At 32.9% G+C, this 19,318-nt stretch overlaps 1 protein-coding gene across 1 annotated transcript in view; it reads right to left on the reverse strand.

The window, feature by feature from the left end:
* Positions 1–19,318, reverse strand: part of LOC129220370 (dystrobrevin beta-like) — a 42,603-nt gene that overhangs the window by 12,810 nt on the left and 10,475 nt on the right. Inside the window, exons 8-14 of the mRNA XM_054854780.1 lie at positions 19,163–19,290; positions 16,286–16,381; positions 16,115–16,196; positions 13,652–13,734; positions 11,178–11,382; positions 4,508–4,790; positions 472–525 (exon numbers count right to left, since the gene is read on the reverse strand). Of these exons, the coding sequence (XP_054710755.1) occupies positions 472–525; positions 4,508–4,790; positions 11,178–11,382; positions 13,652–13,734; positions 16,115–16,196; positions 16,286–16,381; positions 19,163–19,290 (931 nt within the window). The remainder of the gene's footprint in view (positions 1–471; positions 526–4,507; positions 4,791–11,177; positions 11,383–13,651; positions 13,735–16,114; positions 16,197–16,285; positions 16,382–19,162; positions 19,291–19,318) is intronic.

Consider the following 19,318-nt stretch of genomic DNA (forward strand, 5'->3'; position numbering starts at 1 on the left):
ATTGTTGTAAATAACAATGTCACACATCAGCAATTGCTGGTGTTTTTAATACTTGAATACAAATACTTCAAAGACTAAAACAGTTTCAAAGAAACAAACTGTTTTCACGGTAGTAATAGGATGCATCACTTTTAGGTGCCTACCTTAAGAGATCTTATCTTTGGAGAGTTTTAAATTTGATATGATGAACTGATAACAGATGATTTTCCTAAGATTTGTCCGTTGAAGGCTTAAAGCCATAATTATTTCAGAGGTGAATTCCCAACTTTTAAACTGATATGCATCGAATAATAAATGGTGGTGTTAATCGGCAAAAAAGTTCAAGATGTTTTAGACAAGACTCTGAAGCAATTGTAAATTTCAAGCAGTTTTTAATAATTGTACCTATGCACCATTTACTTTTTAATTTTTAGTAATTCAGAGTGAATTACGTAAATTGTAAAAGGAAAAAGAAATAGGAACATAACTTACCACGACTACTACTTAAAACTTTACTGTCTCCCCCATTATCTTCATCTTCAGACCCTATACAAATTAAAAACATAATTAACTAAAAATAATACACTAAATGTGCAAGTTTTCTCATTTCATTTTGCTTTAGTGCAATAACTCTTCACAACTTACAAGAAAAATTTTAATAAACCTGTTATTTTCAGTTTTTTTACTTTTCCACTTAAACAATTAGATGATACCATGAACGTTGCATGAGAATACACAATGCTCAAACAGACTAAAATTACGCATTTGTTTTATTTTATTTTTTAAGGTAATATACTGATAGCTGTATTGTAATATTTTATTGTTGAATGGTATGTAAAACTTTTTACGTTCAAAAAAGAAGAAAAAGAAAAAAAAGAGTTTAGGTTCTACTGAGTTTTGCCTGAGCTGCTAGCCTCCAGTTCAAAATTCAGCATCTCTATCTCAGTTACAGGTATAGCTCAGCAGGCAACCAGTTAGCTAATCAGCCAGCTGAACATTGTCTATTAATGCAATAGAATACATATGCATGCATTTCTGTTCTCTCTATATAATGAACACTCCCGCAATCTAAACAATTTTGTTGTGTCCCATGAGTGTTTCAAACAAAGAGAATTCCCTTTATTTGAAAGTTTGATTAGGAAATTTTAAAAAACTTTGGGAATTTAAGCCCAAGCTTGTGTGATAGGCGGCATACAGAGCAGTTAGACTAACCAAAAACAAATTTTAATCATTTAATTTTTTAACAGAAAGTACATACTAGAGTAGTGCCACTCAAAATTTTCACAATGTATAAAATGTTGAAAATGCCATACTTTTCATAGATTTTGCATTGGCATCAAACTTAAGTAATAACACTAGTCTGCAAATTTAACTTTTGGTTTGTTTCCTAAATAAATTTTTTTATAAAATATTGATATGCTGAATCAAAATTATCAATCCGTTTATTTCTATTATGTAATGTTTTCTTGCAAAATCCCATTACATTTGCATAGATATGTGAATTTCATTGTAAAGGCTTTCATAATACTTTTTTATTTTAAAAAAATAACAATATTTAATGAACACAGCTTACTTAAATTAGTGTGTATGGTAATTAATAAATATCACTAGACTGTTTTTACTTTATTATGCCTTTCATACTTCATTATTTGAGAGTATCAGGTAAGAATCTTCTGGTGTCTTCAATGTTAACTTTAAAAACATTAACAACATTCTAAATGCATTTGGTTCTCAAATCCTCACATCATAAATTGCACATGGTAAAGCATTAGTTGCATAAATTACCCATTGAGCACACAAAAACTAAGCTATAAGTAAAATAAAATTAAAAAAAAAGTGGCACAAGGTATTAACTTTCTAGTTTTGAATTTCATTTCAACATGCTAAAATAATCCCCCAAAACATTTAAACTTTGGAAACAGCAATTTCATTGCAAAGTAGAGTAGTCTGACTAAAAAAATTAACTAACTGTGAAAGTAAACAAAAAATTACCTACACATTATGTTCTACAACTTTATTAAATTAAGATAGGAGGCGGCCACATGTGTTGATTTGGTTGGTGCATGGTCACAATTGCGGAATTGAATCCTGTTTGCGTCCATTGTCCTCTAGCTACAACAGAAAAGCAAGTCAGCTTCATTATCAGATTGCACCAATGGGGAGCAGGGGGGAATGGTCATATTTCTGTTGGCCAATAAGCTGGAGCCAGCGATTCAAAAGAAACAAATGTGGTCTAATCTCAAAGTAAGTTTTTTTGGTGCAAAACAACGCCCGCCGCATATGGTCCATCACACAATAGGAACAATCGACAGGTTGGGCTTCAAGACCCTGGAACACCCTTGCTGCAGCCCAGATATCGCTCTCTCAGACTTTCATCTCTTATGACTCGACAAGGAAGCTTCGAGAGACTGTCGATTTGCTTCAGACATGGACGTTTGGGATGCGGTGCAAAAGTGACTTCATGTCTAACCGAAGACCTTCTTCCGGGAAGGCCTACGGAAGCTTGTGGCTGGCTGAACCAAGTGCATTGCTAAAGGTGGAACTATACCAAACTATACCAAAAAATAATGTATCAGCCGTACACCTATCTTACTACCAAACGGCACGACCTTGAGAGTCACGGATTTGGGCAAAATCCTAGATATAGGTCAATTCCCACTAGGTATGTGCCCAGGTAAAGTGGTTAGACTGCATAGGCCCTAGTTCGGCTACAACGGAGGTCCAAAGTTGATAATATGGACCCAGTATTGCAAGAGTTTCTAATAGAATTACCATTTTTACCACTTTTTCTGCTATTGAACTGCAGTATGAGCCATTTGCATGCACTTACCTATGAATTAATTATGCTAAATGCTAATTTTTAATAAGTGGTTCTGAAATTTAAATTGAGCACTCCTTTTAATTTCAATAACTTGAATGCCGCAATAAATAACATAACTACAGGATATTTATTATCGTTTGCAAATCAAACAAATTATTTTCGTTTTGTATTGATTCTCTGTAGTAAAAAGGATTTATCGTTTGTTAATGAAAACATTTACTGAAACTGGATATTTATAATCTGCTATCAAAGACATTCCTCAGTGATTAGCAAAAAGAGGGAGAGGGGGAAAAGCTCTAATTTATTGCACATGGCACATAAAAAAAAACAAAAATACAAGATCATTTCAACTTTTCAAGTAACTGAAATAATGCTCATAGATAACTAGGTGTTCTCCTTCCACTTGTTGTACTAACAAAAGATGCAAAATGTGTTGGGACATTGAACATAGCGCCGAAGTCTGAAATTCCAATGGAAATGCCATTGCATTTCTGGGGCCAAACTAGCAACTTTGGACCCTCCTTGCAGCCGAATTAGGGCCTACGCAGTCAAACCGCTTTACCTGGGCTCATATCTAGCGGAAATGGACCTATATATAGAGCTAGCATTCCCGTACCCGGCACTGCTCGGGTAATGGAATTAGCAGGGGTTAACAGTGCTTGGTGCACCTAGTTTCGAAAATCCCCCATAATAATTACTTATTACCTATAACTTTTTCTAATTTTGGAGGATCCCGGGGCCCCTGGACTCCTTATTTATATATGCCCTTGTCCTTAACCGATCTTTAACTGTTATTAACGATCCTTTTAAAGTATTGATTATCTTTGCAAACACAGGTCATCCACATTTTATTGTTATACCTATGTTTAAGCTAGAACTTCTTTGTATACAACATTTTTAGCTTTTTTTTCTGGTGCTAAAATTATTAAACTGCTTGATGAACTGGCTTTGGAGCAAGCTACATAACACTGGTCGTGTGAAAAAAAAGTCTTCTCTTAAATCGATCCCTGCTACTTTTAATGTCTGTCCTTGTGACTTATTAATGGTTATTGCAAAGCAAACTTTAACAGGAAACTGCACTCTTCTAAATTCAAAAGGATAGTCCGCCTGTGATGATGTTCTTGAAAACTTCGTTTCTAGTTTTGAAAAAAGAAAAGCAAAACACAGAAACATTATGATTTGAATTGAGAAAATCCTCGAAGAATCACGTGAGAAACAAAAACAATATCAAATTAATAGTTCGCTATCGACCAAAAGTTGAGATGAAGTACTGAATAATGATTTGAATGGAGGAAAGCCTTCGAAAATAAGGGATTTGAATTTCAATGACAGGTTTTTAATTCCGCAGAAATTAAGGGGTTTTAATTAATTTCTCCCGAACTAATTGAGATTTCGAAAAATCCTTTCTTAGTGGTTACTTTCGTAATCATGCGGACATGTCTGCCAAATTTCAAGTCTGAAGCTTCAGCGGTTTCGGCTGTGCGTTGATATATATATATATGTGTATATAAATATATATATGTATATATATATGTTATCTCAGGACACTGATTTTTATATATTAAGATTTTGCCCAAATCTGTGACCCTCAAGGTCCTGCCCTTTGGTCATTAGTTCAATAAAGTTGTAGAACAAAAAGTATAAGTAATTTTTTGACATTAAAAACAGATGCACACACGCGGGAAAACACGAACAACAAAAACGAACCTGAGTTCAACTCCCTTACGAGCGAAGACATGGCATTGGTGACCGAGTCGGCAGCGACCAGGAGATCGTTTCTTAAGCTCCTCGTGCTGCCCGATTGTTCGTAGACCATCATCACGTTGTTTGGAACGTTGGGACCACTCTCCGAAGTGAGCGGATTGCTGCCAGGAGTGGTGGGAGCGCTGCGGGAGGAGGAGAGTGGGTACGGAGTGGATAACGGCGGAGACTTGGAAGTGGCCGACCTGGGGGAACTATTCGGTGTGGATCGTGGAGACGTTTGGTGATTCTTGAAAAGGAAAACATCGAAAGATCAGAACTTTTGAAATACAGTAGAATACTTTTATAACGCCAACCTATATAATAGAGACGTACCGAGTAGCACTTTGGCCGAGTAGCCGAGTACCGAGTACTCGGCCTTTCACTACTCGGCCGAGTACCGAGTTACCGAGTACTCGGCCTTTCTCTACTCGGCCGAGTTAACAAGTACCAATTATGTTTTAAGAAGAACCACCGACACACATCGATGAATTTTAAACTTATTGAAATAGTAGTATAGACCTCTTTGTCCATATAATAGTTTTTAAAACTAAATTCCTGCTGAAATTTAATTTCGCATTATTTAAAAAATTTTGTTTACGTCAAAAAGTTTACAAAAAAATAATTTTTAAAATTAAAAATAAATAAATAAAAGGTATGATTGATCAAGTTGGAATTAAGACAAACTATACCAATCTATTTTAGTTCTAGTCCGCCAAACATAAATAATTTTTAAAAGCAAATGTGCAGGAACACTGCACACATGTGTTTCTGCGTTAGAAGGAACGTCTTTATCGGTGCATAAAATGTGAGCTAACAAATGTTAAGACATTCGACAAAAAAATCCGACTTTTGTCGGATGCCTTTAAATCTACAAGCTCACATTTTGTGCATTGAAAAAGGAATTTCCTGTAACGCCAAAACACGTGTCTGCAATGTTCCTGCACTATGCTTTTAATGTTGTTTTATTTCCCTTTTTTTTAAGCAAAGGAATTTTTATATTTCTTATAACTAATTTTTGTTTGTAGCAAAAATCTATTTTTTATGTAAAAATTTCATATTTTCTATGCTTACCTTTTTTGCACAATTTTTAATAAATAAGTTTTATTAACTTTGGAGACATTAAAATAAAGATTTATTTCATTAAAGCATTAAAAACTTCATTATTCTCAAAATTTAAAATTGACTTGTAAAATGATTGCAGAATATTTAATATGCTTGCGCGTTTTTATAAATTTTAATATCTGTCTTGGACAATATTCAATTTTTTTGCAACTACTCGGTATTGGCCGAGTATCTGATCAAAATTTGGCCGAGTACCGAGTACTCGGCAAATTGGCCGAGTATGCCGAGTACCGAGTAGTTACCGAGTACTCGGCACGTCTCTACTATATAACACAATTCTCTATAAACCGCATAACTTTTCAGAAGTAAACAATAGGTTTTGAAATTTAAAATATCCCTCTGTTTCGCTTTGAAAACATAAAAATTGTTAGGCAAATTACATTTTGGAACAGTTTTTCATCTTTCCATCTTAATTTAAAGCTTTTAAATGAAAATTAGTATTCATGGTAAGCAGAAAATACCAAATGGCTCTTAAAGATGCAAAACCATGAAGCTAGCAGAAGTGCAGGATATTTCACTTTCTTTTAATTGTGAAACATATTTATTTGTGAATGACTAATTGTAATGTTAGTGCTTTAATACTCATTGCAGATAAAACTCACTCTGAAGTGCTATTTTATAGATATATTCTGAATATTAATCTATATTTATTTTATATATTAATGTTCTATATAATATATTGTACATAATTTTTAAAATTTATGAAATGATCTTTATAGGACGCAAAAACCTGTATTATGCAAAAGCTCTGGTCCCAAGGTGTGTGTTATAACAGTCTTCTACTGTACAACAAAAATTTAAAGTATGATGAGGGAAAAAAAATTAAAGAAAACTCACATCAAAAGAAGAAAAGTAACCAATGCCACTATTTTAACCATCAATTCCTTAATAATTTCAAGCTTTCAGGATATGTTTGAATCTGCTTTAGATTTTTTATAACACATCAGTCAATGGGTACAAAATTTGCTGTCATGTTAGAGGAAAGAAGACGAGTTTTGACCACTGTGCTGGCTGAGCATAATTTTAAAATTAACACAAGCATTTATTTTTTTGCTATTTATTGATTTACTTCAAAGGAAATGAACTTACAAAAGAGATTTAATGGTTGGAGGGGTGAAAATTTCATTGGGTTTTCAAAACTATTGAGTTATTAAGCTTTTCCCTGTGGCTTTAAAATTTCTTCGAATTAATAAAAGAATCATTTACAGAATTTCAGTAATGGAAGCTTGATTATGTACATATCAGTTGACAAACAGCATTATTTTGATAGACATTTTACATTTTTCTCTAACTTTATATTTTACAAATGATGAATTAAGTATGTAAAATGCTGTAACAATATGCAAACATTAATTAAATAAGTTGTTTTATTTTCATAATCACTTAATTCACTAATATTAGATATAAAATGTAAAAGTTGATTTTTTTTTTAAGGATTCCTTTCAGTTTTTTAACTTTTAATCACTTTTTCTGGCAGGCTACTTATACATACCCTCCAACAATGGTCACCTAGTTATCAGTATGACTTAACATACTATGACAGTCTATCTTTAAAAACTAAACATTATATTAATACAGGGCTCGAAAATTATGTTGCCCGATATGCCCAGGGCATGTAAAAATTCTGATTGGGCGTGAATCTTTTACCCTTAAATTCCCGGCTGGGCATGTAATTATTATAACTTTTTAAATTGAGTACTGGAATTTTTAATGACGACTTATTATGTACTATTTCTTTAAACTTCTATTTCTGTTTTATACTGAATGAAATAATTCTTGTTTCAGATATAAAACTGTTAAAATTTTTGTCTGATTAATGCTATACGACAAATTCAAATATTTTTGTTAATATACAGTGAAAAAAACCTAGCATGTAATATTTATATTCAGGCATGTAATTTTTAGATAAACATAAACGGCAGGGCATGTAAAATTTTAAAGATTTTTCTTGCCCTGTATTAATATAGATGTCATAAAATTTTCGTCAATATTAGTATTAGAATGTCAAAATTAGTTTAAAAATGTATTTATTTGAATTAGAATTTGACTAATATCCGCACCAACTACAGTAATTCCATAGCAGTTGGAGGGTATGCCTAAGGGTCATCCACAAATGATGTCACACTTTGAGGGGTGTTAATGATATTATGGCAGTTTCCGTCAAAGAGGAAGGAGAGAAAACAAAATGTATAACATAAACTTTTTTAAAATAACAATATGCTTGTGAAAAACATTGTGACATATTACAAGTGGAGAGGAGGGGATAAGATGAAGTGTGGTACTTAGTGTCAGCAGGCCCGGCTCTTGGGGTAGGCAGCCTAGGCGGCCGCCTAGGTCGTCTTGGTTAAAGCCCTGGATTCTTCTCTTAAGTGGCGACACACTTTGATCCATGCACTGCGCGCCGCTTTCGACTGCGATTGGAGGCGGGCAGTCACGTGGGTTCAGTCCGCCATTTTGTGTCGTTGCCTGTGTTATTTCACTGTGCGGAATACTAGATATTTTCTCTTTGCTATTCGTATTTTTCATCAAACGCTATCTTTAATGTGAAGATGCCTTGATGTAGTGCATCAAGATGTTCTAACAGTTCAAAATTATTATATCGAAGTACATTGAAAGATTATTTATGTATTTTAAATGTTTTCATCAATACTACTGCGCAATTTCAGGTACTTTATGAAACTCTTGTTGAAATTGTAATATTTTTTACTTTTCATGAAACTGTCTGATGGTTTGTTAATTTTCATGGGATAATAAGGACATTCACTAAAATCATCATAAATAGTTCCTTCAAATATTGCAAAGCTCAACTATGTAACGGCACCTAATAAATTGCTAGCAGTAGTAAAATATTTGCCCTGTTTTCAAAACTGATTTTTCTGAGTTTAAGATAACAAAACCGTCAAAATTTAAATATACTAATTATTTTATTTATTTTTAATGTAAATTTTCTATTATTTAGTTAGTTTCAAAATGACTCAATAACTGTAACAAAATTACTTTAAGAACACGTCGTTTTGCTTTTAATTGTGTCATAGCCATGAGTTTCAGTGTGTTGCCAAGTTAATTATTTATCTATTTTGTGCATAAAAATTAAGATATTAAAAGTATGAAATTATTCATTAAAAAAATTAAGCTTCTTTGAGATTATAGTAACACGTAACTCAAGCCAAGTTATATAATTACGTAAAGATTTTTTTTCCCCCGGAAAAATCTGTTTTCGTTTAATTTTTATTTTGATAAAAAAACATGGAAGAGTCCTGCTGAAAATAAAACCTTATTAGTTAAAACAAAAAGAAATTTTGCAATTTTTTAGAAGTGAATAATTTTTCATACGAAAACTACACACATTAGTAATATAAATGATACTGCTTGCCATGAATAAGTTCAAACTGTTTCCCACAAATAATTTATTACATAATTAATTTAGCTCACTATTGTTCTACTCAGTAGTGGATTTAAGGGGGGGGCAGGAGACCCGTGAAGGATGAATTTTTTTAACTATTTTATTCACTATTTTTTAATTGACTGCTCCATAGCATTTTTTTATATAGTTAATTAAACAGAACACAGAACACACATAGAGCATATTTTGAATAATAGCATTTTTATTTGCTAAAGAAGTTATATTGAAGTCCTAGAGTGGCAGAATACATTTATACATTTAACTCGGTGGTTTTGAATTCAAGGGAACGTAGTATCGCGATTTGTCCATTAATTTTTCTTTGATGGAATCAATATCTAACATTCTTCAAAAAATGTGCAGGCGTGCCTAAAAGAATTATTTTGATCCAGGAAGCTATTTGCCAAATAATAGCTTTTTCTTTTTCAGCTTATAAAAAATGCATAATGAAAGAAATCATATCGTAGTTTCTTGAGAAAACCATGATATTAATGGAGGCGGTATGTAATATGAATATGTTATCTCAACTGTATCATGGCTTCAAGAACAATCAGCAACTGCTTCGAAATCCACACAGAAATTGTCCTGAATTTTTCAGAAAAACTTATATGTTTAATAACTATGATTTTCTTAATTAAATAATATTTTATAGGTAAAATACTATAAAATAATTTTAAAAACTCAAATGAGGTATGAGTATATTTTTTTATTGAATAACCTCGCCCTCATGTTATAATCATTACGACATTGTTCCTAAAATTAAAACCGCTAATTGTATAGCATTTCGGTAACATTATTATGGTTTAGTATTTAATTGGCTTGAAACGTTAAAAATGTTTTACGTCCACATTCAAAGTATATTGGTACATAATATATATGTTCTTAGAAGTGGATATTAGCTTAAGGGATCCTAAAAAAATATAAAAAAAGACATTTTAAAATAAAGTAATGAAAACTTTGTTATGAAACACCGTATGTGGCAGGGGGAAAGAGGAATTCAATTTCCCGGGTCCCCTCCGAGAGATTTTTCTGTATCCGCCCCTGGTTCTACTACACCAACTTTCTAATAATAAAACGCATATTTAAAACACTTCAAGTAGTTTTTAACTCAGAAGGTCAATGGGGGAAAAAAGAAATTACTCTTAAACATAGTCGAAAATTTCTTCAAAACACCTTTTTACTAATATTCGGTTTAACAATAAAAAAATATTTTACTAAGGTATAATTCAACATTTTTGTATGTATATTATCAGTTACATAAGTTACGATTAAAAATCTGTAAACATTCGTTGATAAAAAGATACTTTTCAACGAGCGAAACTCTGCATTTTTCTACTGTTGAGATAGGGAGAAAGTTGCCGAACGACACAAAATGGCGGACACTGGAGCGTGTCGCCACTTAAGAGACGGATCGAGGGCTTTAGTCTTGGTAGCCCAGATTTCAGGGGTGGCAAATATCGAAATTGAAACATACTTTTTTAAAAGTACCTGTTTCAATGTCATAAAATTCACTGCTTCAATGCTAAAAAAAAATAACAATTCAGAGTGTGTACCAGTGCTTGGATATGTAAAACATAGTTTGTAATTTATCAAAAAATGTAAATTTAATTTCAGACTCGGCAAATTGGGTGACTTAAAAAGTCTTTTAAAAATATTAATATCTGCTTCAGTGCCATAAGTTGCACTACTTTAATGTTAAAAAAGATAATTTAAAATGTGTACCAGTGCTTGGATATGCAAAACCTAGTTCGTAATTTATCTATAAACTCGCTTTAATTTTAAGCACTTTACAATTATTTTCATTTTATTAATATATTATTATTTTATATTATTATTATTTTATATTATTATTATTTTATTATTATCATTCAATGGGAGGGGGCGGCACTTATCCATATTGACTAAGGCGGGGGAACTTCTAGAGTCAGCGCTGAGTGTCAGAGAGGGGGGAGGGGGGGGGGAGGGGGGGAGTGTGACATAATTTACGGACAGCCAGTAACATAATTTTGAAATTTATATCCATAACAGTGTTGTCATTAGTGTAAGAAAAGTAATAGCACAACTTGGAAAAATAATTATTAGCTACTCTCTAAATTGGAGAATGGTTCTTACTTTGAGCATTTTCATCAAAGCTTCCAACTGAACCATGAGCTCTCGCCTGCTTTCTTGGAGGGTAGACAAATGGCTTTCCAGTTCTTCCTTCCTCTGTCTTAAGGCTCTTAACTCTGCTAAAAGTGTAGGATTTTGCTCGTTTTGTAATGCAGCATCTTCTTGTTCTTGCTGCTTACGCAACCTCACTATTTCACGCATAATTTCTCTGGAATTTCACAAAATGCAATGAAAATCAGAGCAAACTACAAAGCAGAAACTGTGGACAATACAATTAGGTACATATGCTATTGAAAGTATATTTTCAGAAATATTTAAAACAATTGAATAAGCAACTTCATTAAAAAGGGAAATACTGAAAAGTCCTTTAACTTACTAAATTCTGCGGTTCTGAAATTCAGCTGAACCTAAAATCTTCTGTCTTTTTTGCTTAAACATTCAAAATATTAAGTTTATACTGTATAAAAATTTCTATTTAATAAAATGCATCGTAGTGAGAGATGCTAACTTTAAGCACACATCAATACATAGGATTAATTTACGGATTTCATTGAAATTTTGTGATCTACATATAAAAGAAATGAAACAGATATATAGCGAGCATAACCAAAAGCTGCTTACAAAACATCGGTCACCTAACAGAGTAGGCAGTGAATATTTCATTTTCCTGTTCATAATGTTCAAAACTATTGGTATGGTCCTTAATGTTACTATCCAAAAGTGTCGGCCTTTAATAATAAACCAAAATGAAAGTTCCTTTCACTCAATACCCAAGAGCTTAGGAAAATTATGACACAATTACAAAAGAGTGTAAATAAAAAAAAAAAAAAAAAATACAGTCAAACCTCCCTTAACGGACACTCCCCATTAATGGACAGTTTCTGAATCCCCAGACCCTCGAGATAGGCGTACAATGTATTTCACTCCTCGCTAACGGACACTCCCTTAGGGGACAGTAAATCAGCCGAGTTTCATTACATTTTTCTGTGTCTGGTATGATTTTGCTCAGCACTGCTTTTGTGGCAAGCATTTTTTCTACTCCTTTACGATGTGCTGGGACTAACCAGTACCGATAAGAGGATGAACACCCTCTTTTCTCCGAAAACAGGAGCCTTTTAAGTCGAAGCTCATGAAAGTTTAGTTTCCATTTCATGCACGAAATTCCAGCAAAAAACAGAAGGAAAAAAAAATCTTTTTTTTTTTTTTACACAATACCTTGTTTTATCAGTTCGTATGGCAGAGGAATTCATTCAAAAAAATACTCTCATGCAACTTAATGGTATTCCCTCCCCCCTCCAGATTTTGGGAGACGAGCGTTAGTGTCGCGTCCTTTCCTTTTAGACGCTGATGAGGAATCGGCACAGTGTTGCCAGATTGAGTGAAAAGTAGCCAATTGGGCTACATTTTGCTACCATCTATAAAACAAAATAGGTGCTGAAAATCAACGACATTGATTCCAGTGTGTTTGACTGGTTTTGTTCAGCTAGGGGACAATTAAGAAATGCCTTCATACTTTATTTTCCCGAAAGATTTATTGGATTATTTACTTATTGGGTAAGTTCACTTATATTCACGCTACTCACATGGAACTATACACTATGTTGTGTAGGTTTAAAATACAAAATTAAAATGTTATTGAAAATTCAGTCTCCCCCAATAGTGGACGCTCGCCCTTTAATGGACAAAAACTTTGGTCCTGACAGTGTCCGCTATTGGGAGGTTTGACTAAATAAATAAAAATCTTTGAGGGAAAAAAAAGTAAGCAAAGTAGTACAATTTTTAGAGACAAATTGCAATTCTGGAGCAATTTGGTGAAGAAATGATAAATATATAAACTTTTGTAGACATATAAGGTATTGAATATTTGGTACTATCAGGCATGGTTGGTGCAGCACACTTAGGCAGTTTCTTTACTAAGTGGCATTATATGAGGCATTTATAACCTTAAATGGTTATAAATGCCAAAGATATTGAAATAACATCAATCATTTTTTTTAATGAACAATGATGCATTTTCCTATCTTGTACAAATGTTTCTTGAGCAAATGCAGTTTAAGAGCACAGGTACATTTGGTGGAGGCAAAACATATTGGAAGCTGAAGACTTTATTTTAGGCTATCTTTGGGTAACTTCAAGGGGAGAGGCTTGGGAGGTTTGCTTCTGAAAATTCTTTGAAGCTGAAGTCTTCAAACTGCAATATTAAGCAAGTTTTGATGATGTCAGGATTGGATTCCCCTTGGAAATTTTTTGAAATTAAAATCTTAAAAATAATCAAGCTTGCTTTGATAGTGAAAAAAGTGCAGGGGCGGTAGTCGCTCTCCTTGCCCCGAGTCACCTCTATTGCATAAATTAATAACTATTTATTAAAAGTAATGGGATTTAATTTCCTGGAATAAATTTATATTTAAAAATGTTTCATACAAAAAAATGAAAAATAAAGCCTACTTCATTTTAATTTAGAGCTTTGGAGCACATACCTGTTTTTTAATTCTAATTGAGCAATTAAATCTCTCTGTCTAGATGTATCCATGTTTAAACTAAGATCTGATGGACTCCTCATCTGTTAAGCGGAAAAAAGTCGCATTTATATTCAAAATTGATATTAGAACAAGAATTTCATTTGATTAATACTTAATACACAAACAATAGAAATTTATTCTCATATAGAACTGAAAAGTAAATCCAAGCTTTTCATGATTAAGACTTCATCAGACAGCAGGAATTGATGCAATTTACTTATCTGCTGTTCGAAACACAGTGTCTGTGGCAAAAAGTTGATTTTGATATTTTTCAGTCTGAAATATCTGCAACATATTTCTTCAAATATGAGGGGAAGGGGGGACTGAGGGCAAAAAAGAAATCAAAATAAACCCTTTTGAATTAAATATATTATGCCTTAATTAAAGATATCATTTATTTGAATTGAAGATATTTATGACAATTTTATATCATTAAGGACATTACTAGTATATTATTATTCCAGACTTTGAATGCTTAATACAGTCAATTCGTGATAACTCGAATCTAAAGGGACTGACGATAAACTTCGACTTATCGGAAGTTCGACTCGCCGCTAATTTTGGTTTTGGACATTTTAATATTAAAAGCCATCGAATATTTTAACTAAATATGTACATACAAGAGACAAAATTATAGAACTTAAAAGTTTTTAAGCACACTATGCACAGTTTAATCAAAAATATTGAGAGAAAAAAATCAAAAGTATGGTCTTGATTTCGATACTGCTGGAACCACTTGAATAGAGCTGACTCTTCTTAAGGAAAGATGCACATCTTCATTTGTTTCAAATTCGTATTCATGTTTTCTACTGCTTTAGAAGTTTATCTTTTTCTTTTAATATGATTGACAGAGTGTATTTGCTTAGACATCTTTAATAGTAAAGAAAACTCATTCTGTCGTTCAAGAACTTATCAGCAAATGATCGAACTAAAGAATGAAGGGGAACGCATCTTAACTCAGGTCAGCTTTTGAATAAAGGTACAATCAGTAGACTTGACAAATTGACAGATTAAACGCAAATTGGTAGACCAGCAACATGTCAAAGTGTAAACAGTACAGTACAACTAAAGAAAACAAGCTAACCTATTTCTGCATGTGTAACTTCTTTATTGCACATTGGCTCAACAGGTGCTCTTCTTGGTTTAGAGGTCTATTGTGCAGGCATTACAAGTGAAGGTGAATTAATTTTTCTCTCACAGTTTCCCCCCCCCCCCCCCCCCGTTCTTTCAAAATAAATTTCAAGTTACCTTTGAAAAAACTTTGAGTTAAAGAAAGTTAACTTCGAGATATTGAGAATAATTAGCATGGAGTTAAAGGCATAGGGGTCGGGATTTGATAAAAACTTCGACTTATAGTAATATTCCAGTTCTCAGACTTTGAGTTATTGCAAATTCACTGTTATTTATAATATTGAGCAAAGGAAAGTACGAGATGATCTAGTTATTTAAGTTTATCAAAATGGAGGACATTTATGGGCTAAATTTCTACACAGGAAGCAAAACCAGGGCCCATTGTTTTAAGCTTTTCAAATTTCAAGCAAATCTCGAAATCAGGAAAAATTACAACTTAAACAGGATTGTAGGCATCTGGACTAGTTAACACAAAACAGCTGTTTCTTGCAATGGGGTGAATAGTTTTAAGAAAGCTCTTGATGTCATGATCTTCATTGGAGATTGATGGATTAACTAGGACCAGCCAAGCGCTGGGCGTAAAGTCCGTTGCTGGTCCTTACTTTTGTATTCGTGTATAATTTAGAAAAGCATACAGATGTTCTAAATTGTGAATAAAATATATTTCATATTCAAACAAAACAAAAAAGTGATAAAAGATACAGAGAATTACAAGTCAAAAAGAGAAAAAAGATTCTAACTGATCTTCAGAGGGCATAAAATTCTATTTAGCATGACAGATAATTTCCTAAGATTTGTTAAAAATAATAATTGCACTTGATACTTCTCTGAAATTCAAGGGCGTTCATATGCAACATTTTAAGGGGGGGGGGGGGGGGAGCTCAAAAATTGTCCCCATGGTTTAGCAGAAAATTTTCCCTATGGAAACCGATTTCAGTATAGATTAAAAATATTAAAATTCGACATTTTTAATAATTTATTCATTAATGGCTGTAAAAGAAATTTTTATACATTTTTGCAAAGAAAAAAGCACTAAAAGCAAGGAAGTTCTCATTTCTAAGGAGGGGCTTGAGCCCCCATTTACCCTCCTATATGGGCGCCCTTGCTGAAATTGGTTGTTATTCGAAACCATACATATATTTAAAAACTACCTCTCAATTTTTTAAAAATTTTACAAATTATCAATTAACTCTGAGAACAGATCTGCAGTGAAATTTTAAAGGTTCTTTTTATTTGACTTATGTACCAATAAGCAAGCATAAACATGATATAATTCAAAATTTTACTCACAGTGCTTCTAGTATCTGCCAAACGAGCAGCGTACCTAGCAATCAACCGATGCTCATCATCTCCTCTACTTGAAGATTCTAAGCTGCACGGGAAATTTTTAGACAATCAATTAAAAAAAATGACAGTGCAAATAAAGTGAAAGGCATTAATCGAGCAACAGCATCTAAATACCTTCTTGTTGTGGATCTTCCATCCAATGAAGACATGTCAAATGAATTGTTTGTAAGGTCATGAAATCCATTATGGCTGGGGATAGGAGAGGGTGGACTAAAAATTGAGAAAAATACGGTAGTGATAAGTTTTGCACATTTTTAATTCAATAGTCATAAAACAATTGATTATAAAGAACAATATAATCGCAGAACATTGATTTATGGAAGAAAATGTACAGGGTGTCCTAAAAAGACTGACTGTTTTCAAAAATTTATAACAGGAAAACGATAGATGATAAAAAAATAATTCTTGCAGAAAATTCATGTGGTGGGCCGTAAATTTTTTCCCCTGAGTTCCAATTTTTAGTTGAATTTTTTTTCAATAGATGGCGCTGCAGATAGTAAGCCCGTGATAAAAAAGATAGAAAATTTCATCATAATTTTTCGAAAATAATGAACAAAAGAACAAAACAATATTTTCAAACAATTGTTGGCTGTAATCACATGTCGCAATCAGAAGAAAAATCGTTGAATTTAAATTCTTCTTCTTTGACTTACAGGCATACTATGTGCAGCGCCATCTTTTGAAATGTTTTTGAACTAAAATTTGGAACTCTGAGGGAAAAAATTTAGCACCCACCACATGAATGTTCTGCAAGAATTGGTTTTTTTTTATCATTAACCATTCTCCTGTTATAAATTTTTGAAAACAGTCAGTATTTTTCAGGACACCCTGTATATGCTTATGTTAATGGCAAAGTATAAAATGCCGGTAATCCCTAAAATACCAAGACAATGTGTATAATGCCGGACTTTTTTAGGCTAAGTATCAAATATGAGAATTATTAAATACTTTTCATAAGCATTGTGCATTACACTTATGCATTCTACAGAATGACAAATGCTATTCAGGAAAATTTTGAAAAAAGGGTCTTAGTATAACTATTATATTTGTAATCAACAGTATCAAGCACTGGCTACAGAGTGGGCTGATAAATGGGGTATGGCTGTTAATGTTGGGAAATGTCAAGTGCTACATTTAGGGCATGGAAATAAGTGTACAAGTTATTATTTGCAAGATTCAGTCATTAGTCAGGCAAACAAAAATACTGATCTGGGGGTCTTAATAAGTCAGGATTTAAAGTTTAGCCAACAGTGCAGCATTGCTAGTAACAAGGCCAATAAGATGCTTGGGTTTATCAATAGATCTATTTCAAACAAATCTAAAGAAGTTCTTCTGCCCTTATATAGAAGTTTGGTAAGACCTCATTTGGAGTATGCTGTTCAGTTTTGGTCTCCTTATCTTAAGAAAGACATTAATATATTGGAAAGGGTTCAAAGGCGGGCTACAAGGCTAATTAGTGAACTTTCCCACTTAGATTATGATTCCAGGCTTAGAAGGCTAAAAATGTACAGTCTTGAGCAAAGAAGAGACCGAGGGGACATGATTCAGCTGTTTAAATTTATTAAAACGAAAGATGTTACGGGGCTGAAGTTTAGCACTGAAAACAGGACAAGGGGTCATTGTTTTAAGCTATTTAAATCTCAGGCTAACATGGATATTAGGAAAAATTATTGTTATAGCAGGGTAGTGGAACCTCGGAACAGCTTACCGGAAGATGAGCAAGGGAGTAGATAGTTTTATGAGGGCCATTGTTCTTCACTGGGGATTGTAAATTGACTAGGACCAGTCTAGCTGGGTCCAGAGCCTGTTGCTGGTCGTCACTTTTGTATTTGTATTTGTATTCTACAGAATGCCCAGGCATTTTTGTAATGGCTTTTTGTGCCTGTACATCACTTACGAACTTTTTGTATAGTTTTAAATAAGAAAAAACTTTTTTTTTGCAGCATCAACTTAAATTTTGAACAGTGCTGAATTATTATTTTCTGTCTATAAATCATAACTTTTTCTCCAACACTGCAACTTTTCATACAGCACAATACAACACTAATTTATATTGTTCAACAATTTCAAGTAAAATTGCGTATTTCGGCACTTCCGAACAAACCACAAAGTGCAACTGACAAATTCTGAACCTCAGGATCACATTCAAAATCTTTGCCATTTGCTATTTGAAACAAATCAGAGATGTATTTCGCATGTAATATACAGTAGAAGATTGTTGTAACGCATACCTTGGGACCAGAGCTTTTGCATTGTACAGGTTTTTGCATTACATAGATCATTTCACAAATTCAAAATTTATCTATATATTAGAACTTCAGAATGTATTATTTGCAATGAGTATAGAAGCACTAATATTACACTTAGTCATTCACAAATAAATTTGTTCCACAGTTGAAGGAAAGTTAATCATCCTGCACTTCTGCTGGCTTCATGGTTTGCATTGCAGCTTCATTTTCAAGAGCCATCTGGTGTTTTCTGTTTACTGTGAATATTAATTTTCATTTAAAATCTTTGAATTAAGATAGAAAGATGTAAAACTGTTTCAAAATTTAATGCGCCAAACAATTTTTATCTTTGGAAAGCAAAACAGACAGATTTTTAAAACTTCAAAACCTTTTGTTTACTTCTGACAAGTTGTGCGGTTTACAGAGAATTGCGTTCTATAAGTTGGCGTTATAAAGGAATTCTACTGTATAAATACAGAATGCCTAGGAAATGCATGAACTATAAAGCGTTTTATACATTGCTGGCTAGTTTTAGATATTTTATAAAATGCCCTAGCCTAGGCATTGGATAGAATGCTGGATTTCAAACCTTGCCAGTAACAGGTAAACTAAAAATGCATGCACAAAAATCAGAAAATACATCACAAAACAAAATTAATTGGGATGAATCAAATTTATTTGAAGTAAATTAATCCTTAACACCTCAAGGTCAGCAATATATCACATAATGTAAAAACATGATAATGAAAAGATTGATCCATACACAATATGCTGTAAATTAAGAGTTTTCTCGGGCTCTTCTGGAAATCTGGGGATAGCACTTGATTGTTTTTCTGGAACACAGCGGAAGGATTTCTTTAAAGAATGGCCTAATTGTTTGCTAGGAGATTTCTGAAATTAATTAGCAGCATCTATCAAT

This window comes from Uloborus diversus, chromosome 1 (genome assembly GCF_026930045.1).
Source record: "Uloborus diversus isolate 005 chromosome 1, Udiv.v.3.1, whole genome shotgun sequence".
NCBI lineage: Eukaryota > Metazoa > Arthropoda > Arachnida > Araneae > Uloboridae > Uloborus > Uloborus diversus.